This window comes from Catharus ustulatus, chromosome 5, assembly GCF_009819885.2.
Source record: "Catharus ustulatus isolate bCatUst1 chromosome 5, bCatUst1.pri.v2, whole genome shotgun sequence".
NCBI classification, from domain to species: Eukaryota; Metazoa; Chordata; class Aves; order Passeriformes; family Turdidae; genus Catharus; species Catharus ustulatus.
In genome coordinates, this window is record NC_046225.1 from 74,500,641 (window position 1) to 74,514,833 (window position 14,193).

The window sequence follows — 14,193 nt, forward strand, 5'->3', positions numbered from 1 at the left end:
GTGGAATAAACACAGGGATCATCTCCAGAAGAGCAGGTCTGTCTCCACTCCAGGATATTTAAACAGAGCTGGGACCTGCTTAGCTGCCACTTTTCCTGCTGGGAAATTTGGGGTTTGGTGCAGGGGCAGCAGGTGGGTAATGCCAGCCTGGCAACCACTTCCCAACCCTTCTGTAAAACCTCTGCTGAAAAATGCACACAGGGTTTGCCCACAGACACCTGGAAGAGGTAGGGAAGTGTTCTTCTACCTCACAGTGGTTTTCCCCTCCTTTCACCTGGCTCAAAGTTTTATTTCAGCTGCTTGCTCCCTTTTGCTCATTGAACAAGTACCTATCACAGTTCTCCAACAGGAGGATTTATTTCTCTAATGTCTCTTCCATAATCTCATCTTATTTCTTCCCTTTTAAGATGCATTCTCACCCCCATGCACCCTGAGGGCTGCTCCATTAACAAGATCCTTGGCTGGAGATGTCCTAGTCAGCACCACATCGTATTTTCTATCAAATTCTACACTATTTGCATTAAAAAAAAAATAAAAATCACACCATGAAGTATTTTCTTATTGAGTTTGACTTCCTGATCTCAGACTGAAAGCAGCCTGCTTCTATAAATTAATCTCAGAGAGGCACTCTGAGAGCAACTAAACAGCTTAATTAGAACAATACAGGGCATGAGAAAGATGACACTGCTTCATTCATTTAACTTCCCTTCACCACAGCCTCTTGTTCTTTTTGTACTTGAATCAACTTTGGAAGAGAGAAAGATCAAGGCAGCTCCAAAGGTGAGGAATAAATATCTTTTGAAGTAATTGAAAATAAGAGTGCAAGCTACACTTGTTTTCACAACCAAAGCCAAGCTCCTGCTTGCAATCCAGCTGTGGCTGGACAGCAGACAAGTCTCCTTGTGTTACAGCTCAGCAAGCCAGAGGGGACATGAACTCTGGGATTTGGACCAACTGGAGAACCTTCAAGTGACCCAACACCTTCAGTTCTCTCACCTTCACCCACCTGGTCACCAGCAGTGAATGATTGCTGCACCATGAGCATTAATTCTGAGCTCAGCTCTCAGCACATCCATACCTCAGCTGCTGAGCTCATCGAGTAATCTGGTTTGGAAAGGAAGATTTGCTGGGCATTTTGGACATCATTTCTATCCCAGACATGGCCAGAAGCAGAAATCAGCCACCTGCAGCTCACAGAGCTGTACCAACACTTCCCAGACATCATCCCTGCCCTGCCATGTGCTCCAGGCAGGACCTGACCAAGCAAGAAACCACTGAAGTACAAAGCAATTTGGAAAAGCCTATAATGAAGTGCAGTAATGAAGCAAGCCACATGTTCTGGAGTTTTCTCTCTCCCTGGAGGGACAGGGTTATGTTTCAGCTCCATGAATTGTCTCCAGGGTTGTATTTTCCAGAGACAGGAGTGCAGCCAGCAGTGGCACAATCCCACTTCAGCTCAAGAGTTCTGGAGGGGAAAACTGGACTGTAAAAATCTGAGTTTTGCTATTGGGTCTCTCTCATATACAAGATCATTTTTCTGGCACCCACCAAAAAATTGTGCTCACTGTTTCCTTGAACTGAGGGACTGAGCAAGAAGAGAATCCTGAAAGATTTCACAGGGAGCACATTTACATGACACCAAGAAATTCACTGTCATTATCAACCCTTTTTATCTGAAATAATTTTATTCAGAGTGCTGGAGTCTGAGGTTTCTCACACTTCTCCTCCAGCTCCTCTGCAAAGAGCTCTGTGGACACTGACACATGGATCTAAATCCCAATATCACACCACTGAAATGAAGAACTTCCAACACTTAGGTCAATGGACAAATAATTTAGATCAATAACACTTTTACAAATCAGGCTGGAGTTGATTTAGTGAGGACAAACCTGATTAAAACCAGATTTAAACAGGTGCCACAGAGAAGAGGGGATGTACCTGAGCCTGGCTGCATGGAGGGGAGAAACAAGCAGAATGCAGCCTCATCTGAGAGTGCTCTCCCTCTGTTATATCCATTTATTTGGGGAAAAAAAAGATGTTTCAGTATTTCCAGTGCCAAATCACTCCAGCCCATCATTCAGCAGCTCAAGCTTTTCTTCAAATTTAAGCCATTATTTAGCTGACTCAAATACTATTCCCTGGTGCAGCACTTACAGCTCCCACTTTTGTTTTAATTCCAGAATCCAGATACAAATACAATACAAACCAAAACTGCAGTCCCAATTAGACTTGTGCAAATACTTGTAAAAGACACCAAAAAAAAAAAAAATTCTTTGGTTCACATGGAGAAATCCCAAGTCAAGCAAGACCCCAGGTCAGCATGGCTAAGGCCAAGAAGAAACAACAAAATGAAACAACTTTTTTTTTTTAAGTAGTACTTAAACAAATTCCCACTAAAAAAAAAAAAAAATAGCAAAAAAAAAAGCTGGAGGGTGAATAGCCAAAGCCCAAAAAAACTGAGAACCAGCAAGACATTTTCAGCTGATTCTAAATCAAGTCTGGTCTGGTTAAAGCCTCCAAGTTCCTTTTGGGTTTGAGTTGAGCTACATTTGATTCTCCCTTGGTTTGGCTAGAAAGCTGAAAAATCTATTTTCACCCAGTATTAGTCACCCCAGGAAATGCTGGACTGTGATTTAATGAGATGCCAGGTTGTGTTCTCAGCAGTTTTATCTTGATGCCCCAATAATTGAGCTCGTAAAAAGGGCATTTAAATGATAGCACAAATTCTGTTTCCCTGTGCTCCTCTCTGCCTCTGGTGGTGCTGAGGGTGGCACTGGGATGGTGAGAACTGGCAGTGCTCCACCAAAACCCCAGATCCACCAAATCCCACGTGCCCCAGGTCTGCCCCACACCCAAGATGTTATCAGGGTAATAACACATTGCTCAAGCAAATCATAAAAAGGGTCAAATTATGGAGACCTAAGAGAAACAGAAACCCTCTTTTAAAAGGGCAAGAAAGGAAGTTAATTCAGAAACAAATTATCCCTTGCAGTAAGAAAAAGTGCCCAGCAGAGGTAATCAGCCAGCCAGCCTTTTCCTGTCCCCACACAGAACAACAATGACACTTCTTGTTCTCAACCACTGCCAATAAATCTTCCTTTGCTGAGCAGCTCCAGGCACCAGCTTTGAGAAACCAGGATCTGCAAGTGAGGAATGAAGCTGTGGCCAGGCCAGGCAGCTCAGCCACAGCTTGGCACAGCTGGGCTCATCCCCAAGTCCCTTTTGGCTTGGGAAATGCAGCTTGCTGGGCTCCAGCAACACTCATCCCCTCCTGGGGAAGGATTTCCACCAGGCCAGTGCATATTGAGACTTTTCCATCACACAGCAACTGCAGGAGCTCTCCAGCACCACCTGGGATGGCCCAGCACGGAGGGGAGAGGCCCTTAGAAGAAAATTAATTGGTTCTCTGAATTCCCAGCACACTTGCCAGATTTTGGGATGTGGTTTAGAGGTGAACACAATGGTGCTGCATTATTGGTTGGACTTTTCCAGCCTTCGTGATTCTGTAAGGAGACATCCTGCAGGTAGCAAAACAAGCCAGCTTTGCTCTTCAGAATGCAAATTCCTAATGCAGAGTTCGAATCTGAGGTTTTCTTTTCATAAAACAGCACCTGCAAGAGCTTCAGCTCTCCAGCATAATCTGAAAAAACCCAAAAAGGGTGGAGAGGCCCTTAAAAAATGATATGGTTCTCTAAGCCCAAAGAACACTTGAGAGATGATGGCTGTAAATTCTGGAGAAGAGGCTCTTGCTTACAAGGCTCCAAATCTTGTAATCATTCTGCTAAATGAAAATATTTGTCTTAAGCAGTCCAACTGTTTTAATTTTCCTACTCTGAGGAGGAGACAGCAAGTGAAGCATCTCTATCTGAAATCCATTCAACAGCTAAATCAGAGACAATGTGACTTTTCTAGAAACCCACAGACCTCTGGGTCTGGAAAAATTCTTAAAAAAAAAAAAATCCACACAAAATGGACTTGCATTACTTCTGTTGAGAGTGACACCAGTCACATCATTAAATCTGGGATCTTCCTCCTCAAATTTTGATTATCTCAACAGCAGCCTTGCTTATCCAGTATCATCTCACAATACCTATTTTTGAGAGGCCACCTGGGTTTTTCTGAGTTCAACTCCTCCACAGGAGTCACTGCCATGACAGGCTACAATCAAAGGCAGAAATTCTATAGCAACACAGAGCACACAAACCACTGATCCACTCTCTGCTTGAAAAAGAGGCTTTTTTCCCCTCTGCTCTGCTTGTTCAAACAGCTTTAGGAAATCAGTTTAATGCCCAGTCCACGTGCCTTAGCAATCCAGCCAGAAGAAATGGCTCTACAACTACTCCATGCAGACTATGGAGCAGCTTGATTTCATGTTTTTCTAAGGATTCAGCCCTGGAAATCAGCAGGAGAATACAGCCTGAGAGCTGGGATGCCTGGGGAGTTCCATCAGCTCAGGGACATTTATTCCATAACCCACAGAGCTGAGGTTTCTTCTAGCAGGACATGAGGGAGGAAAATCCACCAGCACCCAGTTAAGCTGTTTTAAAATCATATATCCTTCACTCCAAGAAGAAAAAAATTAAAAATCAGGGATTTTAATTTTCATTTGTCAGGCAGTGAAAGAGGGAATGGGGTGTGCTAAGACCTGGCTTGTGACAGATTCATTTCTTCATGGTACAAGGAGGGGTTTCTTGGCTTTTTTGAGGCACAAAACTGCAACACCAAAACCAGCAGCTCCCACTGGAGCCTCTTGCCCATTTTTCCCAGTCCAGACACGGAAAGCATCCAGTTAAAACTGAGGAAAACTGTCCAGCACTGCTCATTCTGGGACAGGACCATCCCTCATCCCAGGTTCTCCAAGGAAACAACCAGCATCAGCTTCCCAGGGAAGCAGCAGGAGAGCTCTGTGCCAGTTTGGGTCCTCCTGTAGGAGGCAAAAAGAGTTTGGCCATGGTTTCAGAGGGATGAGATCTTGTCCTGGGCTGATGAAGCTCATTTATAAATCTCAAGATTTGCATTCTAGCTACAAAAATAAAAACCTTTATTCTTCCAGGGCTGGACCCTGCTGGTCACTGGGGAATGAAAGGCTTTGATACCCCCAGCTCTCATTTTAACAGAAGAATCCCAAGTTTTCCATAAGCTGATGTATCCTGGTACAGCCTCAGCAAGATCAGGTTTTGGTCATTCCTGACAAAGCCAGCACTAAAACCTGCAATGATTCAGAATTCAGTTTGTTTTCCTGACTTCATTGGAACATTAAAATCTTGAGATCTTCAATCCTTCAAGGGTTTGTTCTGCCCTGTGGCTGAAGCCCAGATCCATATGGAATGTCTGACCTTGCTGGAGCTTCCCTAGACCTGAAACCAGCAGGAGAACACCAAATCCAACAGAAGCAGAACATCTATCTCAACCACAGGTTCTCCTCACTGCTCTGCTGACTGAGGATAAATCAGGTAAGAAAAAAAACCCTCCCTTCCAGCACAAAGGAGAGGGAAACACATTTTTATCTCCATTGGGAATGTTCTTCTGCAGCCAGGCTCTGTGAATATCCTACAGAATTCCTTCCTTTCTCACCCCTAACTAATTTCAGTTGTTAATATTTCCCCTCATCATCTATGCAGAAGCAACACCACCAAAACCTTATCTCTGAGCTGTTCTTCCTTATTAATAAAATCTTATCATGACACTCAATTCTCATCCACCAGGAATTAAAAGTTGGTTAAGGTACACCAACCCAGCAGTGCTAATTTAAAATTTAGCAAAGAGTATAGACCGAATGCAAGGATAAAGAATAGCAGATATCTTAAAGGTTCTTCCCACTCATATGGAAAATTTTCTCATCAACAAATTCCTTTTACTTCAGAGGTTTGGAAGCTGTTTTGCAATCTGACTTCAAGAAAAATGTAAGATCTAAAAATATGGTTCACAATCTGTTGCACAATAAATCCAGCAGAAATACAGTGCAATAATTAGATAATTATAGTTAATAACTCATCATTGCTTTCCCACCACTTTCTTCTCCCTCTTCAGAGCAACAAAAGGAAGAAACAAGGAAAGTTTTGCACAAGACACCTTCAGGCTGTGAGCTTATTTTTCAAATCATCTCTTGTCATGGAAGCCAGGATTACTCACATGGATGCATTTAAAGCTCTGGCTCACTTTCCTAACAGGCTGAACCCACCCTTTCCAGTCTCATGTATGTAATCACAGCATTTGTATCATGACCTTTCAAATGCTTTGGTGTTAAGGCAACACTCCCCAAAACCCTCCACAGGAGAAACTTCATCCTCTGCATCAGCAGCACCCACACATCCTTACTGCTGTTGCCCTTTCTGTGGCATCCAAAGTGGAGAAAACTGCCCAAAAGTCCTCTTGGTTGGCACCATTTTATTTTATAAACTCATTTTCTTCTCTGTGGTCCTGCTTGGTACATGCCAGGTGTAAAAAAGCAGCACACAAAGCATGAAATACCATCCAGCTCTTCTTTCTCAGGCCACAGCCCTGATATGCAATCACTTCTTTTTCACATTGAGATCACATCCTTCTCTTTCATAAGAGATTAAAAACAAGTGGGAGATTTTTTCCTTGTTTGTTGATGTTGTTAATATTTTTTTATTTTTTTTTTAATCCTCTATTTTTCTCCATTTTCCCCAGCCATAAGCAGAGGGCAGGAGCAGAAGTGCAAGCAGAAGGAAAACTATTGTGACAGTTGTCCCAGCAAACTGGCTGTGAAGGCTAAAATATGTGCATGCCTTTAGGCACCTATCCCACATATCCCAGCCATTTCTCTGGGAATTAACATATTTCTTGACAACTCGACTTCACAGGAATAAAGCAACAGAGTCAAAAAGGCAAATAAAGCAGCAGAGTCAAACAGGCACTGCTTTGGTTGGCTCAGGGACTCAGGTTCTGCCTGTCCCCTGTGAAGGGACAGCCTGGCTCATCCCACAGCCCTGACTTGGAGACAATGACTTCAAACCCCAGTTCTGGTCAAGTGCAAGCTGGGGTGAAGCCACCACATCTCATAAATCCCAGGTGACAGAGTTCTCAGTGTCTTAAGGGCCTGCTCCTCCAATGTTTAACAGTGTTGACAATTAATCAGTGTCCAAATTAATTGTCGGACAAAGTAATCAGTGTCTAAATAGGGTGGAATGTCTGACTTCAATTTTCAGCTACAAAGTTTGGATGGCTCCATCAAAGGACCTAAGAAATCTTTTGGTCCAGGCTCCCAGACTTTGGCAGCCAAAGCAGTCCATGAACCAGTTTGCTTGTCCCTTTGAGAAGTTCCTTTATTAGCATTTCACAGTAATTAGCATTTTCTGGCTCATTTTTTCAGCATTCTTAGCTTGTTAACAGCAGATTTCTATAACATCCAAGAGCTGAATGCCCTGGAGTGGCTGTGGTCACCTACTGCATGTGTTTGCAGCCCAGAGAGAGACAGATCCCACAGGATGGATGGAACAAGCAGCACCATCTTAACCCAAAAGGGCACATTCTGAACCTCTGCTCCTCCCAGCAGCAGGAAGAGCTTTGGATGTCAGTGATTGTGCTCATCTAACCCAGGTACTTACATGATACAGAGCCAGGACTGCTGATACTGCACTCCTGTGACTGTGGCTGTGACCCCTTGAATTGTGTCTGATAAGAGGTGAACTGGGAAGAGAAGACATGGAAACATCACAAGCTGTCCTCATTTATTCTGCAGCTGTAAACAACATTTCCTTCTAAATGGAAGCTGACTACTAATCCCAAGCATTCCTATCTGCCCAGTGAACTGATGCAGGGGTGGGGGCTGACAGACAGAGATGGAAACATTTGTCCTGCTGCTTTTGAACTGTGTCCTTAAATTATTCACAGCTTAGAAAGGCAGCTGCTTTCTCCTCCCAACATCACCCTACTGCAGTGCTGGGTTATTAGATTAGCATCATCCACCACACACACACAGACAGGACTGGGAGGGCTGTCACCTTCCCAATCCCCTGCCCTCTCTCCCCCTCTTCCCAGCTACTGCTCTCACACTATTTCATGGCACTACTTACTTTTTGTTTATTGGCAGAAAGCCTAAATTAAAGGGATTATAAATGCAAAGCTCTAAGACAGGTAGCAAGAAGTAACCAAAGCATGAACATGCTTACTACATGCTCAGGACTTGACATATCTGTTAAACAAATTCACTCAGGCTGTGACAGTTACATTTGAGGTGCGATGGACATGTTTGTACATTCATTCCTGTTGACTCTGAAACATCATGGGTGCCTACAGAGAAACAATGCTCAGTTAAGCTTCTTCACATCTTGGGCTACAAGGCAGTGGTTTTAGACTACACTACAACATTTGTTGATAGCTTAAGGTGACACCAGAGCCAACAACTTTGGTTAGGGTTGCCCCAGTTGAGCTTCTGGAGGAAAATCAAGTGTCTCCCACCTCCTCCAGTGGGCTGGGAGGGACACAAAGGATCAACCCTCCCCAATTACTGATCCAAAGCAGGCAGAATTACCCAGCCTGTGTGAATTCAGGTGGAGAATCACAAGGCAAAGGAGCCACTGCTGACAAGACACCAGCAAGAGTCTCTTGGCTGAACAGCACTGTCTGAGGACAAGCAAACCAAAAGTGTCCAGGCAGACAAGAGACCCCAGTGCTGCTGACTCCTCACCCACAACAGGTGACATGAATGAAACAGGGGCAAGACTCCACCAAAACACAAAAACCCTGGAGAAATCAGGCCCTTCAGACTGAGTGACATGGAAAAAACAAATAAAAATCAACCCACAGTGTCACATGCAACGTGCAAGCCTGGGGACCACACAGTGAGTGTCCAGCACCCCACCTTGGCAAGGATGGCAAATGAACAGCAGCCCAGCAGGCAAAGCAAACCAAGAGCTGATTACCGTTCCCTTCCCGTGGGGTCCCTGAATCTGTGAATAAAGTGTTCATGATTTTTTCGAAGTTGCAGCTCGGCTCCATGTTCTCAGGATCCTCGGCGAAGTGTTTCAGCATCTCCCGGAGAACATCGTCCAAGGATGTGGCTGTTTCATCCAGGATGATGCTGGCTCTGGCCAAGAAGCCATCCAGGTCTCGTTGGGCTCTGACCTCCTCCTCAAAATTCTTTAATTTCAGGTACTGTGTTGGGAAAAGGTCAGAGCATGAGACAGTTGTACACAAAGGAGAATCTGGGTCCTTCACAAGCGGTTTTGCTCAGGTCACCACCCAACCAAAGCTTCTATTGGTCATCCAGATCACAGGAGAAAACACATTTTATGCATTAATGCATTGAAGATTTGCATCTTCAAGGCTTATCCTAACAGTGGGCCCACAGGTGAATACCCAGGTACCATTTATACCTTGATGAAGAAAGCAGAATAAATTTTTCAAAAAGGCTTTTTTGTGGTTGGCTTTTCTTTTTAAGCCTAGAAAAAGACAGGATACATTGGTCTAAAAGCAAAAAATACTTAAGATAGCATTTTAAATCTTCTTTAAGTTCAAGTAATCCCTGAAGTTTGAAAAAAAGTGGGAAAGTTATTTGGGAGAAATGGACACTGAGCTCAGCAGCACGAAACATTACCAGTATGAATCTCAGTGCCAAGGCAACCCAGTTGTCCTCAAACTGGGAACCACCTGTGGATGATACAATTCCTCCAAAGCCATCTTCCCCTGGCCCCTGGAACTTGCTATAATAGATAAGGTATCCTAGACACCAAGGTTGAGCCAAATTCCTTAAGAATTTGGTCACTCTCTAACACTTCAGAAGATAATTGGTTAGAAATTAGTTTGTGTAATTGGTCAGTTAGAACTTCTCACTTAGATTGGATGCTGTTCTTTGTATAAACTTTTATTGGCTGTAGTTTGAATCCCCCCTGAACTTAAAAATATGACTGTCTGCCCTTTGTTCTGAGAGAATCCTGCTTGACCACCCTGCACATGAAATAAAGATTCTTACTGAACTTGTCAAGTAAGGTCTCCAGTCTTTCTCTGCTGGCTAAATGTGAGCTTTCTGAGAGATAGCTACATGATATCAGGTAAATACTACCAGGGACCAAAAGGAAAGTCACAACCACCTGTCCCCAGTGCTCCCAGTTAGGCAGCCTGAAGTGGGAGGTGGGGAATGCCATCCAGCCCATCACTTTTCCTGACATTTGCTGGATTTCTGTTCTTTCCACTCCCATGGAAGTTTTCTTCCTTTGTGGATTTAGCTTTGGAGCAATCATGAAAAAATCACAGCAGAGGCTGCAACTATCCCAGCTCTCTGCTGGTTCCTTCTGCTGTCCCAGACTGACAGGCCTTGAGATAGAAGAGGAAACCCCAGTGTGCTCCAGAACCTCAGCTCCTCTCTGTACCTGCCAGCTGGGAAGGTGATGAATTGAGTGATCAAACCACAAATGCCTCATTCCCATTGCACAGCCCTTGGAAATCCACTCACAGAGCACTGGACAAGGAGGGCTGGCAGACCTGGCCCTCTCCTTCAACAGCCTAAAACTGAGTGAGGAAAAACTAAAACTGAGTGAGGAAAGGGGAACTGTGCTGCTCTGTGGATCTTCCTTCCCATGGGAAAGCTGCCAGGCTGAATTCGTGATGCTGAGAACCAGATTGCCAAGAGTCACTGAAACCCTCAGCTCCCCTCAAGCTCAGGAAAAAGCAAGCTCTGAATTGCTTTCACAAATCTGATCCCCAGCTGTCTCCACAGCCAGGACCATGCCACTTTTCCCCCAGGGTACAGGGCCATCCCAGAGCCTGACTCATGGGTCCTCTCCTTCCATGCACACTCTCTCTTACCTTTTCCATTTATAGACACAGGCAAAAAAATGCTAACATCTCCCTAATTACTGTAATTATCACAGCAACTATCAAGTTGTCAGTACACATCCATTGCAATTAGCACTGTTTTACTTTGCATCAATCACTCTTTCCACAGCATCCTTGAGAGGGAGGATTCTCTGAAGTGTTTCAGCTCCCACCCCCAAGGCTTTGGAGCCATCTGCTCGTAGGAGAGGAGACGGTGACACAGCTACAACTCCACCTCAGAAGTGCAAGCAGTGAGTCTGTCTCAAATGGAGAGCAGATTAACACACACCTGAAACAAGAGTTTTCAAAATAGCAAAGGTGGCTTTGTGTCACCAACTTCTGCATGAGAGAAACAACCAGAACAGAACAGCAGAAGGAGAAAGTTGAGGGACAGCCAAAAATTAATGAAAGGCATTCATGTGGGTATTCAGGTTATAGAAGCACAGAATGGTTTGGGTGGAAGGGACCTTAAAGGTTATCCAGTTCCACCCCTCTGCCATGGGTAGGGACACCTTCCACTAGCCCAGCTTGCTCAGAGCACCATCCAACCTGGCCTTGGACACTTCCAGGGTGGGGCAGACATGGCTTCTCTGGGCACCCTGTGCCAGGGCCTCACCATTCATGATAAAGAATTTTTTCCTTCCCGCCTAAACCTACTCTCTTTCAATCTGAAGTCATTTCCCCTAGTCCTGTCACTCCAGACTATTGTAAATTATCTCTCCCCACCTTTTTTGTAGCTCCCTTTGGGTACTGGAAGGCCCCAGATCATCTCAATCCACACTGATCCTGCAGTGAGCTGTGCTTGACAGCACCAGCAGCTCACTGCAAGGCAGGAGGATTCAGCTCCAGCTGAGCCACAGGCTTCAAGCAGTGCCTTGGGAAAATAACTTTGCATGCCTCGCTGCTGTTTCATTTCCCTGCTGTTGGTCCTTTATAGGAAATAGGGGGAAGGCTCATATTTCTCATACATTTATCATTATTATCACTTCCTAAGATTAAGGAAGGCATTTTAGAGTAATGGAATGGTTTGGGCTGCAAGGGGACTCAAAGCTCATTCTGTTCCAGCCCCTGCCATGGGCAGGGACACCTTCCACTAACCCAGGGTGCTCCAAGTTGGCCTTGGACACTTCCAGGGATCCAGGGACAGCCACAGCTTCTCTGGGCACCCTGTGCCAGGGTCTCCCCACCCTCACAAGGGAGCATCTCTAACACCCAATCTAAATCTAGTCTCTGAGCTTAAAGAGGATTTATGCACATTAAACATCACAAGGCAAGCAGCCACCATGAAAGGAGAGAAATCCATCACTCCCTGAGACCCACCAAAATCAAATTACTGGGAGCACTGGCACAGCAAAGCCTCAGCGACAGCTCAGGCACAACTGTTCCAGCCAGGACCCCTGCTGGCTTCAGGGGAGATTAATGAATGCTGCCTCACTAATATTTTTAGCTGGATAGTCAAGTCACACCAGGAAACTTGATGCTGGAAACTCGATGCTGGAAACTGCTTAGGAAGAAACCCAAGCCAGCAACCCAAGAGCCATTTGAACAGCCCTGGGCATCCTTGATTGCAAAGCCCCGCGTTGCACCGTGACAGGAGCAGAGGCTGCTGTGCCAAGAAAAGGGGAAAACACTGAAACAGCCTCCCCTGACTTCAGGCAGGCCAACATCACACATTTTAGCTCATCAATAAGGCTCAAAATGCAAGCTCTCTCCTGGATGGTTGCTCAGGAGACACCTCCACTTTTTGTGGTGCCCAAAAAATCCTGTTCTCCTGAGCAGAGCCCTGCCTGGGCTGCTGGTGCTTTGGGCCAATTCCCTCAGAACCACTCTGTGGTGGTGACTGAATAGCTCAATCTGTGTGAAGATTTTTATTCCTGCCCACCAAGTGCCCTGCTAGACAGCAAACTGCCCTTCCAGAACCACAGGTTACCAGCACGGACAGGGACAACCTACAGGGAAACCTTTCCAGACCAAGCTTCTCACTTCTCTGCTGGTGATTCCCCTTTCCCAGACACTTGGAGCCATCTCCTCCATGAGTCAGGTCCCAATTTCCTTTGCATCTGAAGCACAAAATTTCCACTCATCCTCCCCGGAGGGAAAAACTGGCAGATGTATCTTTTTCTCAAGCCCTGCTAAAGCTCTCTGGTATTTGTGGCTCCACAGCACACTAAAATGCTCAAGCATGAACTGTAGGCCAGAAAAAGCAAGAATCCTACAGATCTGAAAAGGAAAAACAAAATAGAAGAGACACTTATGAGTTAGCAGTTTCCAACTATTTCTTATCAGAGGCAGATCCTGCATTTGGGCTTAGAATTTGCACTTTTAAGTGATTAAGTTCTCAGGTTACTTTCAGTCAAGTGTGTATGACTGAGAACCTTGGCACTGGGATTAGACAAGACAAATTAGGGATAAAGACATTTTCATTCCTGAGCATAGAATTGCTTATTTTAACTTTCCATGATTCTATACCAAACAATGTTTAATTTTTTTTGGTGGTGGTGGCTTTGTTTTGGGTAGTGTTTCCTCTGGTATTTATTTGCTTTGGGGGTTTTTTGTTAACTTGGGGAAGAAGTTTCTAAAGCTATCACACATTTTCCTCCCACTACTAATTCAGCCTTCTGAAATATCTTTTCAGGATTTGAGCTGTCTTAGAGGCCTAAAGCAAAGCAGAATTAAAGAGCTCTCTGGGATTCCCTAAAAAGTCCCCAAAGCTTACAAGGCTACACAAACTAAAACCTCGAGTTACAACCTGCAACAAAGCCTGAAATGCAAGATCTCACTGGCACAGCTGCCCAGGGCTGTGGTGGAGTCCCCATCCCTGGAGGGATTTAAAATCCATGTGGATGTGGCACTTGGGGACATGTCAGTGGTGGCCTTGGCAGTGCTGGGGGAATGGTTGGATTTGGTGACCTTAGAGGGTTTTTCCAACCAAAATGATTTTGTGATTTCCCAGGATCAGTGATGCTACAAGCTCCCAAGACAACAGCCACTCCTTCCAGCCCTCAGGAGAGAAGTCAAGACAACTTAATGCACCACGAGCCTCACAACCCTAAATACAGAAGCAGAGAATTAAAGAATGGTTTGGGTTGGAAGGGACATCAAAGATCACCCAGTGCCACCCCTTGGCCTTGGACACTTCCAGGGATCCAGGGGCAGCCACAGCTGCTCTGGGCACCCTGTGCCAGGGCTCAGCACCCTCACAGGGAAGTTATCAAAATACCAACTCAATTCCTCCCTGAGAACTTTCTGTGCCCTTCCATAGCTGCAGGTTTGGAATAACAAAGCCTGCACAAGTTATTTTGCACTTTCACCTTATCATTAGTGAGTTACAGTCTCAGGAGCAAGTGTAAACTAAGTGTGGGCTCCTAATCCTCCTCCTAGCCTGCTTGTTTCCAGGAATTTCCCTCCTGCTGA

General features: G+C 45.0%; 1 protein-coding gene across 1 annotated transcript in view; it reads right to left on the reverse strand.

The window, feature by feature from the left end:
* The window catches only part of SLC4A11 (solute carrier family 4 member 11), a 90,260-nt gene that overhangs the window by 41,936 nt on the left and 34,131 nt on the right, over nucleotides 1-14,193 (reverse strand). The window contains 2 exon segments of the mRNA XM_033060532.1: nucleotides 7,572-7,653; nucleotides 8,889-9,120. Of these exon segments, the coding sequence (XP_032916423.1) occupies nucleotides 7,572-7,653; nucleotides 8,889-9,120 (314 nt within the window).